Raw genomic sequence first — 14,406 nt, 5'->3', positions numbered from 1 at the left:
CCCAGTGACGCCCCAGTAGAGTCCCAGTGGCGCCCCAGTGCAGCCCATCACAATGTGAGTAAGCGCCTGTGTGTGCCGCGGTTAACATCTGGTTTCTGGGATGATTGAATTATTAGGGAATCTGGTTACCTGCCGGCCCCAAACTCCGTCTTTGTCCTCTTTCAATAGCGAGGTTCTGATATCTTTAATCCGTTCGCCCGGAAACCACCCCGCCAGGTGTTGCCATTAACCCCGCTTTGGCCGGCGGAGAATGGCTGTGGGGGAGCACTGATTACCAGCATTTTCACGGCACACTCAGTCCTGCCAAACGGTTTAATCACCTTTAGTGCATCGCTACGCGGCATTTAACCCCGGGGTGCTCAACGCCAGACCTCAAGACCCTCCAACAGGTCAGGTTTTAAGGATAACCCAGCTTCAGCACAGGTGGCTCAATCAGTGGCTCAGTCGAAGACTGAGCCACTGATTGAGCCACCTGCGCTGAAGCAAGGACCTATTGAGCCACCTGTGCTGTAGCAGGACCTATTGAGCCACCTGTGCTGAAGCAGGGATATCCTGAAAACCTGACCTGTTGAGTGGCCTTGAGGACAGGAGTGGATAACTCCTGATTTAACCTCTCCAGGGCCAGCAGCTGCTGTCCTATGAAGTGGGAGTCTCCGGTTCGTACCTCTGCGGGATGCTTGGCGAGTTACTGGCGACGCTGCTCCCCCTTTTTGCGTCCCGCACGAATCTGGGGGTTTCACTAGGCGAGATCCCGCGGTGTCCGCACAGTGCCCTAAATCACACTATATATAGCTTGCCGCAAAGTCATAAAAATACTCTGCATTTCACAAATAACTGCACCGTTGTCTCTTGTGAGGTCAGTACCATCCCCCCCCCTCCCAGCTTCCGCCGCCTTTATTGTGTGCGCCGGGAGCTAAATATACTCTGACCTTTTTCTGCATTTTCTGTTTGACAAATGTTCGGGCTGACAGAGCAGGTGTCACTTGCGTGAGCGCTCTCGCTTTGCTGTATCCCTGAGGCAGGTGCACTAACCCTGTAGCTGCCGGCGCGGTCGGCAATCACGCAGTTGCATCATTCCCTTGAAATTGCACGACGTGCAAACGCGCACCTAAGGATGGCACATCCTATTTACTGGCGCAAAGGGGAGAAATATGTTGCATTTGGATTACGGTGAAGTCGCTGTTTTATACACTCAGCGGCGCGGGAACACGCGGGATCACCATAGGGTGTACCTATCAACGTGCAGCAAAGCTTCGGCGGATGCAGGATGTTAGACTTACGCCCCCCGAGGTGCATGCTGGGGCAGAAACGCAGAATGTGATAAATCTCATTATAATCTGTGCCCCATGTAACTCCCCCAACTCCTCCTACTGACTCTCCCCAAGGTGCAAGCTGGGACAGAGACGCAGAATGTGATACATCTCATTATAATCTGTGCCCCATGTAACTCCCCCCAACTCCTCCTACTGACTCTCCCCAAGGTGCATGCTGGGGCAGAGACGCAGAATGTGATATATCTCATTATAATCTGTGCACCATGTAACTCCCCCCCAACTCCTCCTACTGACTCTCCCCAAGGTGCAAGCTGGGGCAGAGACGCAGAATGTGATACATCTCATTATAATCTGTGCACCATGTAACTCCCCCAACTCCTCCTACTGACTCTCCCCAAGGTGCAAGCTCTCCTCCCTTCATTCCTCCACTTTGTCCTCTACATCAGGGGTGTGCAAACCTTTTTGTTTGCACGCCCCCCCCCCTGCCTGCTGTCCCCCCTCCCCCATTCAGCGGCGTAATTTGATGTCACAACGTCATGTGACCTCGTGGCGTCATTTGACTCCGCGTTGTCATGGCGATGCGTTGCCAGAAGCCGCCAGAGAGAAGGTAAGAGACACATCCCGAGGCCTTTGTAAGCGCTGCGCCCCCCCCCCCCCAGAAAAGACCCCCAGTTTGCGTACCCCTGCTCTACATCTCTCTCCATTCTGTTTTCCGTCTTCATCCCTTCATTCCTCCACTTCCGCCTCTGCATTCCTCTCTTTCTCCGCCCTCCGCCTTCCCCTCTCCATTTCTCGACCCCCTTCTCCCCCTCCATCCCTCTCTTCTCCCTCTAACCTTTCCCCCTTCCCACTGGTCTGAAACATTCCCGGGAGTTAATCCCGACTCTTATTACACGCGCGCGGATTCCTCACATTGCAGCGCTGTTTAATACTACACACGGGTCTGCACGGCGGGAGGAACCTTCGCTGTTTGGGCTCTGGTTCTGAACATCTTGTCCATGGTTTTGCTTTTGCAAGAACTCGATTAGCTTTGATTTTGTAAAACAAAAAATGACGTAAAGACTCTGATTTGTTTTTGTTTTTTAGGGGGGTAAATCGTGCCAGACGTTTTTCGAGCTTCAAACTTTTTGCAAAACTTTGTGGGATTCTTTTTACCCACTATAACTATTTTTAATGTCTACGTATACCCACGTTGCAGAGGCAGCCACTGAGGCTGTCTGTGAGCAGGGTTACTGGCTCTGCACTTCTGTAACTCAGGCTCTGCTGAAAAGCTGTGTAATGCGGCAGGTATACGCTTATAGGGGGTCCCATGTTACAATGGATAATAAGTAAGGCTGTCAGGCGGCTTCTCCAAAAATACTGGACACAATGGTGAAAGGTGTGAAACGCTCGACACACACGCACACACACACCTCTCTCTGCTCTATGCTGTTTCCTCCTCTCCTTAGCCACACCCCCAGGCTTCTGACACCTCATCCTGATTGGTTGCATTGCCCAGCAGCAGCTAATCAGGATGGAGGAAGCTGCCCCGCCCCCTAGCAGCAGCCCTGCTCTTTCCCTCCTCGGGGAAATCCCGCGGCCCCCCAAGCCGGTCAGGTCAATATGTCCAGAGAGGTAATACCGGTATACACATACACGCCCAGAGAGGTAATACCGGTATACACATACACGCCCAGAGAGGTAATACCGGTATACACATACACACCCAGAGATGCAATACCGGTATACACATACACGCCCAGAGAGGTAATACCGGTATACACATACACGCCCAGAGAGGTAATACCAGTATACACAGACACGCCCAGAGAGGTAATACCGGTATACAAATACACGCCCAGAGAGGTAATACCGGTATACACATACACGCCCAGAGAGGTAATACCGGTATACACATACACGCCCAGAGAGGTAATACCGGTATACACATACACGCCCAGAGAGGTAATACCGGTATACACATACACGCCCAGAGAGGTAATACCGGTATACACATGCACGCCCAGAGAGGTAATACCGGTATACACATACACACCCAGAGAGGTAATACCGGTATACACGTACACACCCAGAGAGGTAATACCGGTATACACATACACGCCCAGAGAGGTAATACCGGTATACACGTACACGCCCAGAGAGGTAATACCGGTATACACATACACGCCCAGAGAGGTAATACCGGTATACACGTACACGCCCAGAGAGGTAATACCGGTATACACGTACACGCCCAGAGAGGTAATACCGGTATACACGTACACGCCCAGAGAGGTAATACCGGTATACACATACACGCCCAGAGAGGTAATACCGGTATACACATACACGCCCAGAGAGGTAATACCGGTATTCACGTACACGCCCAGAGAGGTAATACCGGTATACACGTACACGCCCAGAGAGGTAATACCGGTATACACGTACACGCCCAGAGAGGTAATACCGGTATACACGTACACGCCCAGAGAGGTAATACCGGTATACACATAAACGCCCAGAGAGGTAATACCGATATACACATACACGCCCAGAGAGGTAATACCGGTATACACATACACGCTCAGAGAGGTAATACCGGTATACACATACACGCCCAGAGAGGTAATACCGGTATACACATACACGCCCAGAGATGCTCATTTGCATGTCAATACCCAGAATCCCCTGCTGCAGTGGAAGCACTGTATGCTAAGAGAGAATGGGGAAGCAGGGTTGCAGCCCTGTCTGAGACGGGTGATTGTGCGCACACGCGAGATTCTTATTTACTGGATTTCTTTGAAAACTGAGCAAGAAAGAAATGAACGAGCCTTGGGTTTTGCCCCAAATGGTACTCAGATGGGACTCGAACTCCCAAATGAAATTTGACCTTCGAACTCAAGAATGTGCCCGCTCGTTACTAAATTCTGATATGTCGGAGTATTTTTTTTTTAATGTGGTTTCCTAATGATCCGAAATCAGTCGAGGTCCCGACTTTCTGAGAAACGTTGCATTCTTTATCAGATTCGGGTAATTCGGTCATTTAAAGGATTCACATTCTTCCAGGAAGCCTTCTGCAGCCTTCCGCCCTGCGTGCTTTATATCAGGGGTCTCAAGGGCCAGCTTTCATGGATATCCCTGCTTCAGCACAGGTGGCTCAATCAGTGGCTCAGTCGAAGACTGAGCCACTGATTGAGCCACCTGTGCTGAAGCAGGGATATCCATGAAAGCTGGCCCTTGAGGACTGTAGCTTCAGACGTCTGGTTTACATAGTTACCATATGTCCCCTTTGGCTTTTAATTCATCGCATACTATTGACTTGTTTGGTTTATAATATTTATTTATTTATTTTTTTCGTTTGTTTTTCTGTTCACCAATAAATGATTTAAACAGAACAAAAAAAAACCCAAAAAAACTCTGGATCCAGATTGTCCAACTGCAAGTGAGGTCGGGGAGGATTTCCGCTGGGGGGAGCTGCCATCTTTAACGCTCCCCACCCTAAATCATGGTTTTATGCGTACAATATCAAGAGAGAGAGAAAGTATTTTACTCGCAAAAGTTTGCTTCAAAGAGAATGTTCTGTTAACCCTTCGCTACCCCTCTGGCAGCAAAGAGGTGCATTACAAGAGAGACCCTTTCTATATGCTTCTGTAGATGGCTTGCATGGTATATACCCTGCTCAAACTCACGCTTCCCCTCCCCCTTGCGGAGCTCGCTACGGTACTCAGTCTCGCTATGTAACGTTGTATTTGTGTTGGCTTCTTACCTTGTGCTGTGTTTTTTTTGTTTTTTTTCACCCTTCTATGTCTGTTCCCCTCCCGCAGCCTGCGACTGCCATCCCGTCGGCGCGGCCGGCAAAACCTGTAATCAAACAACGGGCCAGTGTCCTTGCAAAGACGGTGTGACTGGCATTACATGCAACCGATGTGCCAAAGGCTACCAGCAAAGCCGCTCGCCCATTGCCCCCTGCATAAGTATGTTTCGTCAGCGTCAACCACTCAAATTAACCATCAAACCTCGAAGCAGCCGTGCCATCTGCGACAGGAGAGGGCACAGAGGTGGCCCTATATAAAGGTGCAAGATGACCTTGAAAATTAGCCCGGTGTGATACCCGTTACCCTCTGAAGCAGATCACCAATCGTATGCGGTTGTAGGTCCTCATTTCACATAGCAAGGCCGTAAGCCTGCAGTAGAGTGTTCACGTGGAAACCTGCTGCAGTTTGTTCTCACGCGCTCTTTTCCATGCGCTCCACTGCTCGGTGAAGCTGCCTCTTCCTGGGCTTCTCCGATTAGATGATTAGACGCCCCACAACGTCCCAGATTGAGAGTGGGCTTGAAAGCATTTTAATAAAAAGGGTGGGGGGCTCATCTTGTAGGGATACAATATACAGAAGGGGGGAAAACGAGAGACGTTATAAGGTCAGTGAGAATGTTGTCCGCTACGGCAGGGGTTCTCAACTCCAGGTTTGTATGATATCCCTGCTTCAGCACAGGTGGCTCAGTCCTGTGCTGAAGTAGGCTCTTCGACTGAGCCACTGATTGAGCCACCTGTGCTGAAGCAGGGATATCCTCCAAACCTGACCAGTTGGGGAAGTCTTGAGGACTGTCGTTGAGAACACCGGCCTTATGGAATTCCATCTAAAACTTGATAGCCACATTACCATCCTGGAGAACATGACTATTGCGCAGAACGCACAGTGTCCTTTCAGCTCATCCACCAATAAAAGCAGGGCAGGAAGCCTCCTATTGGTTCGAAAGCCTGACAGGAGGCGGGGCGTTGATACTAGGTCAAGAGGCCCTTGAAGTCATGGTCTTGAATAGGACTTCCTTTTGGGTGTGTGGCTGAGTAGATGGCACAGCTGCTTCGACATACAACGAATACTAACAATATACGGTTTAATGGTGACGGGTGATTAGGTTTGATAAATGTAGGGGTAGCAGTACACTGGGGAACAGTTCATAATCCACATTTTTCCAGGATTTAGGTGAATAGACACTTATGTCCTAGTGGAGATGCAGCCAAAATGTTTGCCTTACCCCAAAATTCTGACGACCCTTTGAACATTCATGTTTCTATTTGAACTAAAGGGGGTAATATGAGAAAGATCTCCCCTGTAGACCCGGAATTCAGAATGCAATACCACCCACGTTCTTTGAGAGGGGCAACAATAAGTCATTGGCTTTACTCCCACCATCCTCTGAGATGCACAGGAATGGAGACTGTCTTGGGGGTCAGGTTCCGGTGTCACTACATGAGGTGCCGAGCCGGCTTCCACCTGAACTTCAGTGGCTTTTTACCTTTGCATTGTTGGATGAGCTTGCAATGCGTTGGGTGCCTCTTCACCGCCGAGCATTAAAGATCCAACCAATACTCTTTGGGCCCATGAATAATGATCACAAATTGAGGAAACTCAAGGGACAGTTCTGTGGGACATTGTCCTCTCATTCTGAAAGCCTCCCACTATTCCCCAATGTTTCTGCATGAGGGGTGGGAAGCTTGTCTCTTATAAGAGGCCCTCAGACCCCGTTTCAATTTGACTTTCCAAGATGTCTCCATTCACCTCTGCAAACCTGTGACCGCTGATCCCGGCCTGCAGACCCTTCCCTGTTGTCGCTGTGCTCCGTGTTTAGAATCCCCCATTCCCGCTGTAATCCGTCCCTGTCGTGTTTTCTCTCACTTTAATTTATGCTGTCCGCATATAAGCTGCTGAAAAATGCCCGGCTCAATTATGGAGATCGCAGCTCCAGAAAAGCGAGGAATGTACGTGTGGTCCAGAGCAAAGAGCTAGTGAAATGGTGCATAGTTGGTAGCAAGACAAGGAGGGAGGGGGGTAGGATAGGAGGCTGAAGTAGTACTAGAGGAGTAGAACAGCTTCCCAGTGGAGGTGGGGGATCTGAATGAAGACAGGTTGGGCCAAATAGTTCTTATCCTCCATGAATACTGTTGCATCTTTTATGTCAGGTGTGGACAACTCCAGTCTTCAAGGGCCACCAACAGGTCAGGATATCCCTGCGTCAGCACAGGTGGCTCAGTCAGTGCCTCAGTCGTTGACTGCACCACCCGTGGTGAAGCAGGGCTAGCCTGAAAACCTGACCTGTTGGTGGCCCTAGAGGACTGGCGTTGGCCACTTCTGTTATGTTAACATAATACTAAAAATACATAATTGGTACAGAGAATCTGTCGTTTTGAGAAATAATGTCTGATCTTATTTTTCCTATCTCCCATCATCCCACCCCTCTTTCCACAGAGATTCCAGTGGCGCCACCCACTACAGTGGCCAGCAGCACAGAGGAACCTGCAGGTAGGTACCCCCTTCACGTAGACTATTAGCTTTTTTTTGAGGAGAGGGTAAATGTGAAACACTTCAGCACCAGAGGCCACAGCATGCTCCTCTAGCACTGAAGGAGTTAATCACAATTACTTTTGACTTGTTAATGCATATCTGTAAAAATTCGACTCATTTGGCGCTAGTCTCTAAAGGGCTGTCACACACCTTCCAGCGAGACACCGTCTGACCTTGGCGCCTGTGTCTGTCCTTGATACTGTACATTGGTGGTGGATGTCATCAATATGACGTTCCCACACACGTCGTCTGCATGAATTGCAGATGTAGTGGTCGCCGTTCTTAACGCCAGCACATTTTGATGCACTTTTTAACGCGACTTTGATCTTTTTCTTAACGCGTGCATTATCCCCCCCGCTCCCTGTATTTCTGCCGAAACGTCCCGCCAAAGCCTCTTTTCAAGCTCGCGTCAGCGCTAATGCCCGTTACGTCTTGCAAGTTTAGAATAACGCGCTACTTCAGTTCGGACCGGAGTCCAACATACAATGGGTTCAATTGGAGTTTCTTCAACACGCCTTCGTACCCGGATGTAAAACCAGTCAGCACTGGGATGTATTCTCCCCGCTCATTGGCTCTATCAAAGGCCAAACCATAGTGGGACTTAACCCTCAAGCTGTACAACGAAGCTGTGATGTTCATGAATGACACCTAGGGCAGGAGTGGCCAACTCCAGTCCTCAAGGGCCACCAACCGGTCAGGTTTTCAGGATATCCCTGCTTCAGCACAGGTGGCTCAATCAGTCATCTGCTTCAGCACAGGTGGCTCAATCAGTGGCTCAGTCTTTGACTGAGCCACCTGTGCTGAAGAAGGGATATCCTGAAAACTGAACTGTTGGTGGACCTTGAGTTGGCCACCCCTGCACTAGGACCACTGGCATAACAGCCCCTAAGTGGGCAACATAGGGCACCACAAGGGTTAAAACAGGATAGCCCCGATCTTGCTGTTCAAGAGAGAACAAGCTTTGTAGCTACTGACAAACTCCTGTGGCCATGTGGGACTCCTGCTCTGGATTGCTTAATCCTGTCCAGACACGCAGAGTGGTTCACCAGACCCTTACGTTGACACATACACGGTGTGCTTCACTTAGAGAACCAAACCATGGGATTAACAACAGAAATATTCAAGGGAGAAAACCCAAGAATGTGTCTTCCCGCCGGAGGAAAGCGGTGATAATTAATAGCGCCCACTGGGAAATGAACCAGCAAAGCAGAGACCCCCGCGTTAACAGACGGAAACATAAGCGGAGTTATAGGGGGCGGTTATATAGGGTAATAGGAGGAGTTATAGGAGCTGTTGTTATGTGGGGTAATAGGAGGAGTTATAGGGATCGGTTATATGGGGTAATAGGAGGAATTATAGGAGCTGTCATATGGGGTAATAGGAGGAATTATAGGAGCTGTTGTTATATGGGGCGCTGGTGTATAATAAAATATAATATTAGTATTATCAATAACTTCATTCACTTTTCTCAGATTCTTTCCTGGAATCCAAACGTCAACAAACTGAAATGTTAAATAATTCACAGAAAAAAGGGTTGAAACAAACGCTTTTACTTTTCTTAAGTATTTCATTCACTTACTGTATTATCCTAATTGCGGATTTCCCGCCTTAAAACCCTTCGCTTAAATCCCGCAGCAGTTTTCAAGTTAAAAAACAAATAGTTTCCACTTGGCCCTGTCTTGGAAGCAGCTCTGCCCATCGCTGCGCCCCAACATCTGCCCATCGCTGCACCCCAAACATCTGCCCATCGCTGCGCCCCAAACCTCTGCCCATCGCTGCTCCCCAAACATCTGCCCATCACTGCTCCCCAAACCTCTGCCCATCGCTGCGCCCCAAACATCTGCCCATCACTGCTCCCCAAACCTCTGCCCATCGCTGTGCCCCAAACCTCTACCCATCACTGCTCCCCAAACCTCTGCCCATCGCTGCGCCCCAAACCTCTGCCCATCACTGCTCCCCAAAGCTCTGCCCATCGCTGCGCCCCAACATCTGCCCGTCGCTGCGCCCCAAACATCTGCCCACCGCTGCTCCCCAAAACTCTGCCCATCGCTGCGCCCCAAACATCTGCCCGTCACTGCTCCCCAAACCTCTGCCCATCACTGCGCCCCAAACATCTGCCCGTCGCTGCGCCCCAAACATCTGCCCACCGCTGCTCCCCAAACCTCTGCCCATCGCTGCGCCCCAAACATCTGCCCGTCACTGCTCCCCAAACCTCTGCCCATCACTGCTCCCCAAACTCTGCCCATCGCTGCGCCCCAAACATCTGCCCATCACTGCTCCCCAAACCTCTGCCCATCGCTAGTCCCCAATTTTCTGCCCATCGCTGCTCCCCAAACCTCTGCCCGTCGCTGCTCCCCAAACCTCTGCCCATCGCTGGTCCCCAATTTTCTGACCATCGCTGCTCCCCAAACCTCTGCCCGTCGCTGCTCCCCAAACATCTGCCCATCGCTGGTCCCCAATTTTCTGCCCGTCGCTGCTCCCCAAACCTCTGCCCATTGCTGCTCCCCAAACCTCTGCCCATCGCTGCTCCCCAAACCTCTGCCCATCGCTGCTCCCCAAGTCTCGGCCCGTCGCTGCTCCCCAAACCTTGGCCCATCACTGCTCCCCAAACCTCTGCCCATCGCTGCTCCCCAAACCTCTGCCCATCGCTGCTCCCCAAACCTCTGCCCATCGCTGCGCCCCAAACCTCTGCCCATCACTGGTCCCCAATTCTCTGCCCATCACTGGTCCCCAAACCTCTGCCCATCGCTGCTCCCCAAATCTCTGCCCATCGCTGCTCCCCAAACCTCTGCCCATCACTGCTCCCCAAACCTCTGCCCATCGCTGGTCCCCAATTCTCTACCCATCGCTGCTCCCCAAACCTCTGCCCATCGCTGGTCCCCAATTCTCTACCCATCGCTGCTCCCCAAACCTCTGCCCATCGCTGTGCCCCAAACATCTGCCCATCGCTGGTCCCCAATTCTCTGGCCATCGCTGGTCCCCAATTCTCTGCCCATCGCTGCTCCCCAAACCTCTGCCCGTCACTGCTCCCTAAACCTCTACCCATCGCTGCTCCCCAAACCTCTGCCCATCGCTGCTCCCCAAACCTCTGCCCATTGCTGCGCCCCAAACCTCTGCCCATCACTGGTCCCCAATTCTCTGCCCATCACTGCTCCCCAAACTTCTGCCCATCGCTGCTCCCCAAACTTCTGCCCATCGCTGCTCCCCAATTCTCTGCCCATCGCTGCGCCCCAAACCTCTGCCAAAAAGGCCACGTAAAAGAGGGGGACACTAGTGGCTCGCATGGAGGGAAGACCCGGTTTGGAAAGCTCTTTACGCCAGGGGTGGCCAACTCCAGCCCTCAAGGGCCACCAACAGGTCAGGCCTTCAGGATAACCCTGCTTCAGCATAGGTGGCTCAATCAGTGGCTCAGTCTTTGTGGTTCCAAAAAAGCTGGAGGGCCACACCAAGGACGTGGCCGACACAAGTGACTTCCCGTTAGGCCCGATGGCCCGAAGAGCGCGGCAAATGCATACGGGGCGGAAATATTTGACGCCCTAGGCCCTGGCCTAACGAGAAACCCGCCACTGCCTGCGCAGCCTATCGGAGAACGCGTTTCCACGCCACGCGAACCCCCGCGACCAGCGCTGCTACTTTGACGTTCCTTTGCATCGCTTGAGCTTTGAGGATTCCCCGTTCCCGAGTTCGCTAACGAGCGTCGTTAGCGCAAAAAAAATAAAAAAAATAATAATGGCGGCCTTCTGTGGATCTGCTCCGGGTTTCTACGTGGGACGGTTCGCTGGGAAAGTGGGAGATTACGCGAAGAGATTAGGAGAAATATAAGTGGGTGTCGCTGACTCAGCTCTCCAGGCGCTTGCGTGTTTGGTTAAGCCCGGGACGACTTGTGTCTAATCACCTTTAAGCCACGAGCATGTAAAGATCAATGCTGCTGTCAATCAATCCCAGGGGTGGCCGACTCCAGGCCTCAACGGCCACCAACAGGCCAGGTTTCCAGGATATCCCTGCTTCAGCACAGGTGGCTCAATCAGTGGCTCAGTCGAAGACTGAGCCACTGATTGAGCCACCTGTGCTGAAGCAGGGATATCCTGGAAACCTGGCCTGTTGGTGGCCCATGAGGACCGGAGTGTGCCGTCCCTGGTCTATAGACAGGTCATTTATCCAGTATTAGAGCGAGCGGTGAGACACTGAGGGGATCTGCGATAGTGCCGATCGGGGCACGGGAGGTTCCATCTGATCTGCACTATCACAGTTTTAATGCGTCCGTTATTCCCTTAGCACCGAGGACCACGCTTTCTCGGTGGTAACCCAGTGGCCATTAAGACGCCTCACGGCCCGTTGAAGTCAAGGCGCCTTATGGGGTAGCACACCTTAGCAAATATGGGCCTTTTAAAGTGATAGTCCCACTACGCGGACAACCCCCCCCCCCCCCCCCCCCTCTAAAATCAGAATGGGACACTTGGTCACGGCCGTTTCACAGTGACCACGTGACTTCCGCCGCTTTGCCGCAGATGGATCCTCCGCCAGCCACTTTTATGGTGTTTTATTACTGGTTAGGGTAGGGGGTTAATTTAAGGGTTTTAGTGGTTAGGGTGGGGGTTTGAGGGTAGGGGTTTTAGGGTAAGGGGTTTTAGTTGAGGGGGTTTACTTACCTTAGCGACAGCTTCCGGCGGTGGAGAGAGTCACGGCGAAGCGCCGGCGGCCATTTGTTCGCGGCGAAACGTCCTAGACCGCCTAAAATTGTATCTATCTCATTGGCTTCCTCAGAAAAGATTCAGCAACACTTAACCTCTTCACTGCCAGAGGGGCCAGCAGAGAAGTAATGGTACACACTGACAGACTACGCAGCGTAATGAGTCGCTGCCCCAGAGAGCTTACAATCTAATTTTGGTAGATAGAAGGGGGAAAAAACTGTGGAAAACACGACACAACTCACTGATTTGTGTCCCTGAAGCGTGATTCACCCCCCCCCCCCCCTTTAATAAATCCCGCCAGCGCTAAAGGAGTTAATTGTGCTCTCAATGAACTGGAGCGGCTTTTGGGGGACCCCCATGCATGACAAGCAGATAAAGACCCCTCAGGAGCGGCGGCCTTTCTGCTCCGGCGCTGAGATCCGCTTCTCAGAGCCGTTTCTTGGCAGAGCCGCGGGGATTCCATTGAGTATTAGTAATCGTTTCGTCTCTGCTTGCATTTCATTCAATTACCCGCTCCCATGCAGGGCCCGAGCGGGGTGTAAGTGCTTCAGAATGTTCTCCGCAGCGCGCAGACCCTGTGTGTCCCGGCGCAGAGCGGCGCCTCTCCTCCCTGTGCCTCGTATCAGGGGTACACAGAGTGCTGAACCTGCTACATCCCGTTATACAGAGCTCGGACTAACGCTTCCCCAGGACTCCTCCTGCCGCCTAATGTCAAGGAATCACAGCTTACCGAACTTCTAACCGCGCCCAATAGCTCCTCCTATTACCCCGTATAACCGCTCCCTATAGCTCCTCCTATTACCCCGTATAACCGCTCCCTATATCTCCTCCTATTACCCCGTATAACCGCTCCCTATAGCTCCTCCTATTACCCCGTATAACCCCTCCCTATATCTCCTCCTATTACCCCGTATAACTGCTCCCTATAGCTCCTCCTATTACCCCATATAACCGCTCCCTATAACTCCTCCTATTACCCCATATAACCGCTCCCAATAACTCCTCCTATTACCCCATATAACCGCTCCCTATATCTCCTCCTATTACCCCGTATAACTGCTCCCTATAGCTCCTCCTATTACCCCGTATAACCGCTCCCTATAGCTCCTCCTATTACCCCGTATAACCGCTCCCTATAGCTCCTCCTATTACCCCGTATAACCGCTCCCTATAACTCCTCCTATTACCCCGTATAACCGCTCCCTATAGCTCCTCCTATTACCCCGTATAACTGCTCCCTATAGCTCCTCCTATTACCCCGTATAACCGCTCCCTATATCTCCTCCTATTACCCCGTATAACCTCTCCCTATATCTCCTCCTATTACCCCGTATAACCGCTCCCTATAGCTCCTCCTATTACCCCGTATAACCGCTCCCTATAACTCCTCCTATTACCCCGTATAACCGCTCCCTATAGCTCCTCCTATTACTCCGTATAACTGCTCCCTATAGCTCCTCCTATTACCCCGTATAACCGCTCCCTATATCTCCTCCTATTACCACGTATAACCTCTCCCTATATCTCCTCCTATTACCCCGTATAACCGCTCCCTATAGCTCCTCCTATTACCCCGTATAACCGCTCCCTATAGCTCCTCCTATTACCCCGTATAACTGCTCCCTATAGCTCCTCCTATTACCCCGTATAACCGCTCCCTATAGCTCCTCCTATTACCCCGTATAACCGCTCCCTATAACTTCTCCTATTACCCCATATAACCGCTCCCTATATCTCCTATTACCCCATATAACAGCTCCTATAACTCCTCCTATTACCCCCTATAACAGCGCCTATAACTCCTCCTATTACCCCATATAACCAACCTGTCCTTATAGCTCCTCCTATTACCCCATATAACCGCTCCCTCTAAATCCACCGTCCCACTGTTTGCAGAACAGCCTTTTTATTCAAATAATTTCTGCTACCCCCAAAAAGTAGGATTTAAAATGAAGACAAATAATTCTCTGCACCCCCCCCTCACACACTTTAATGACCAATTATTACCCCCTGCCCAGTACATCGTCATGCATCTTTTCTTGTAGACATTACAGCGGTAACCACCTACTACAATAGGGCTTCCTGGCTCTCTCCCACTTCCCTAAATACTGCAAGCCC

General features: G+C 51.3%; 1 protein-coding gene across 5 annotated transcripts in view; it reads left to right on the top strand.

The window, feature by feature from the left end:
• NTN1 (netrin 1) overlaps positions 1-14,406 on the top strand; it is a 122,504-nt gene that overhangs the window by 88,534 nt on the left and 19,564 nt on the right. For 4 of the 5 annotated variants that reach the window (XM_075579693.1, XM_075579695.1, XM_075579692.1 and 1 more), the window contains exons 4-5: positions 5,078-5,227; positions 7,502-7,555. In XM_075579693.1, the coding sequence (XP_075435808.1) occupies positions 5,078-5,227; positions 7,502-7,555 (204 nt within the window). The remainder of the gene's footprint in view (positions 1-5,077; positions 5,228-7,501; positions 7,556-14,406) is intronic. The other variant, XM_075579696.1, reaches the window with a different exon arrangement.

Source organism: Ascaphus truei, chromosome 22, assembly GCF_040206685.1.
Source record: "Ascaphus truei isolate aAscTru1 chromosome 22, aAscTru1.hap1, whole genome shotgun sequence".
Classification (NCBI taxonomy): domain Eukaryota; kingdom Metazoa; phylum Chordata; class Amphibia; order Anura; family Ascaphidae; genus Ascaphus; species Ascaphus truei.
Note: the sequence above shows the minus strand (reverse complement) of the source record. Positions and strands in the feature narration are given on the sequence as shown.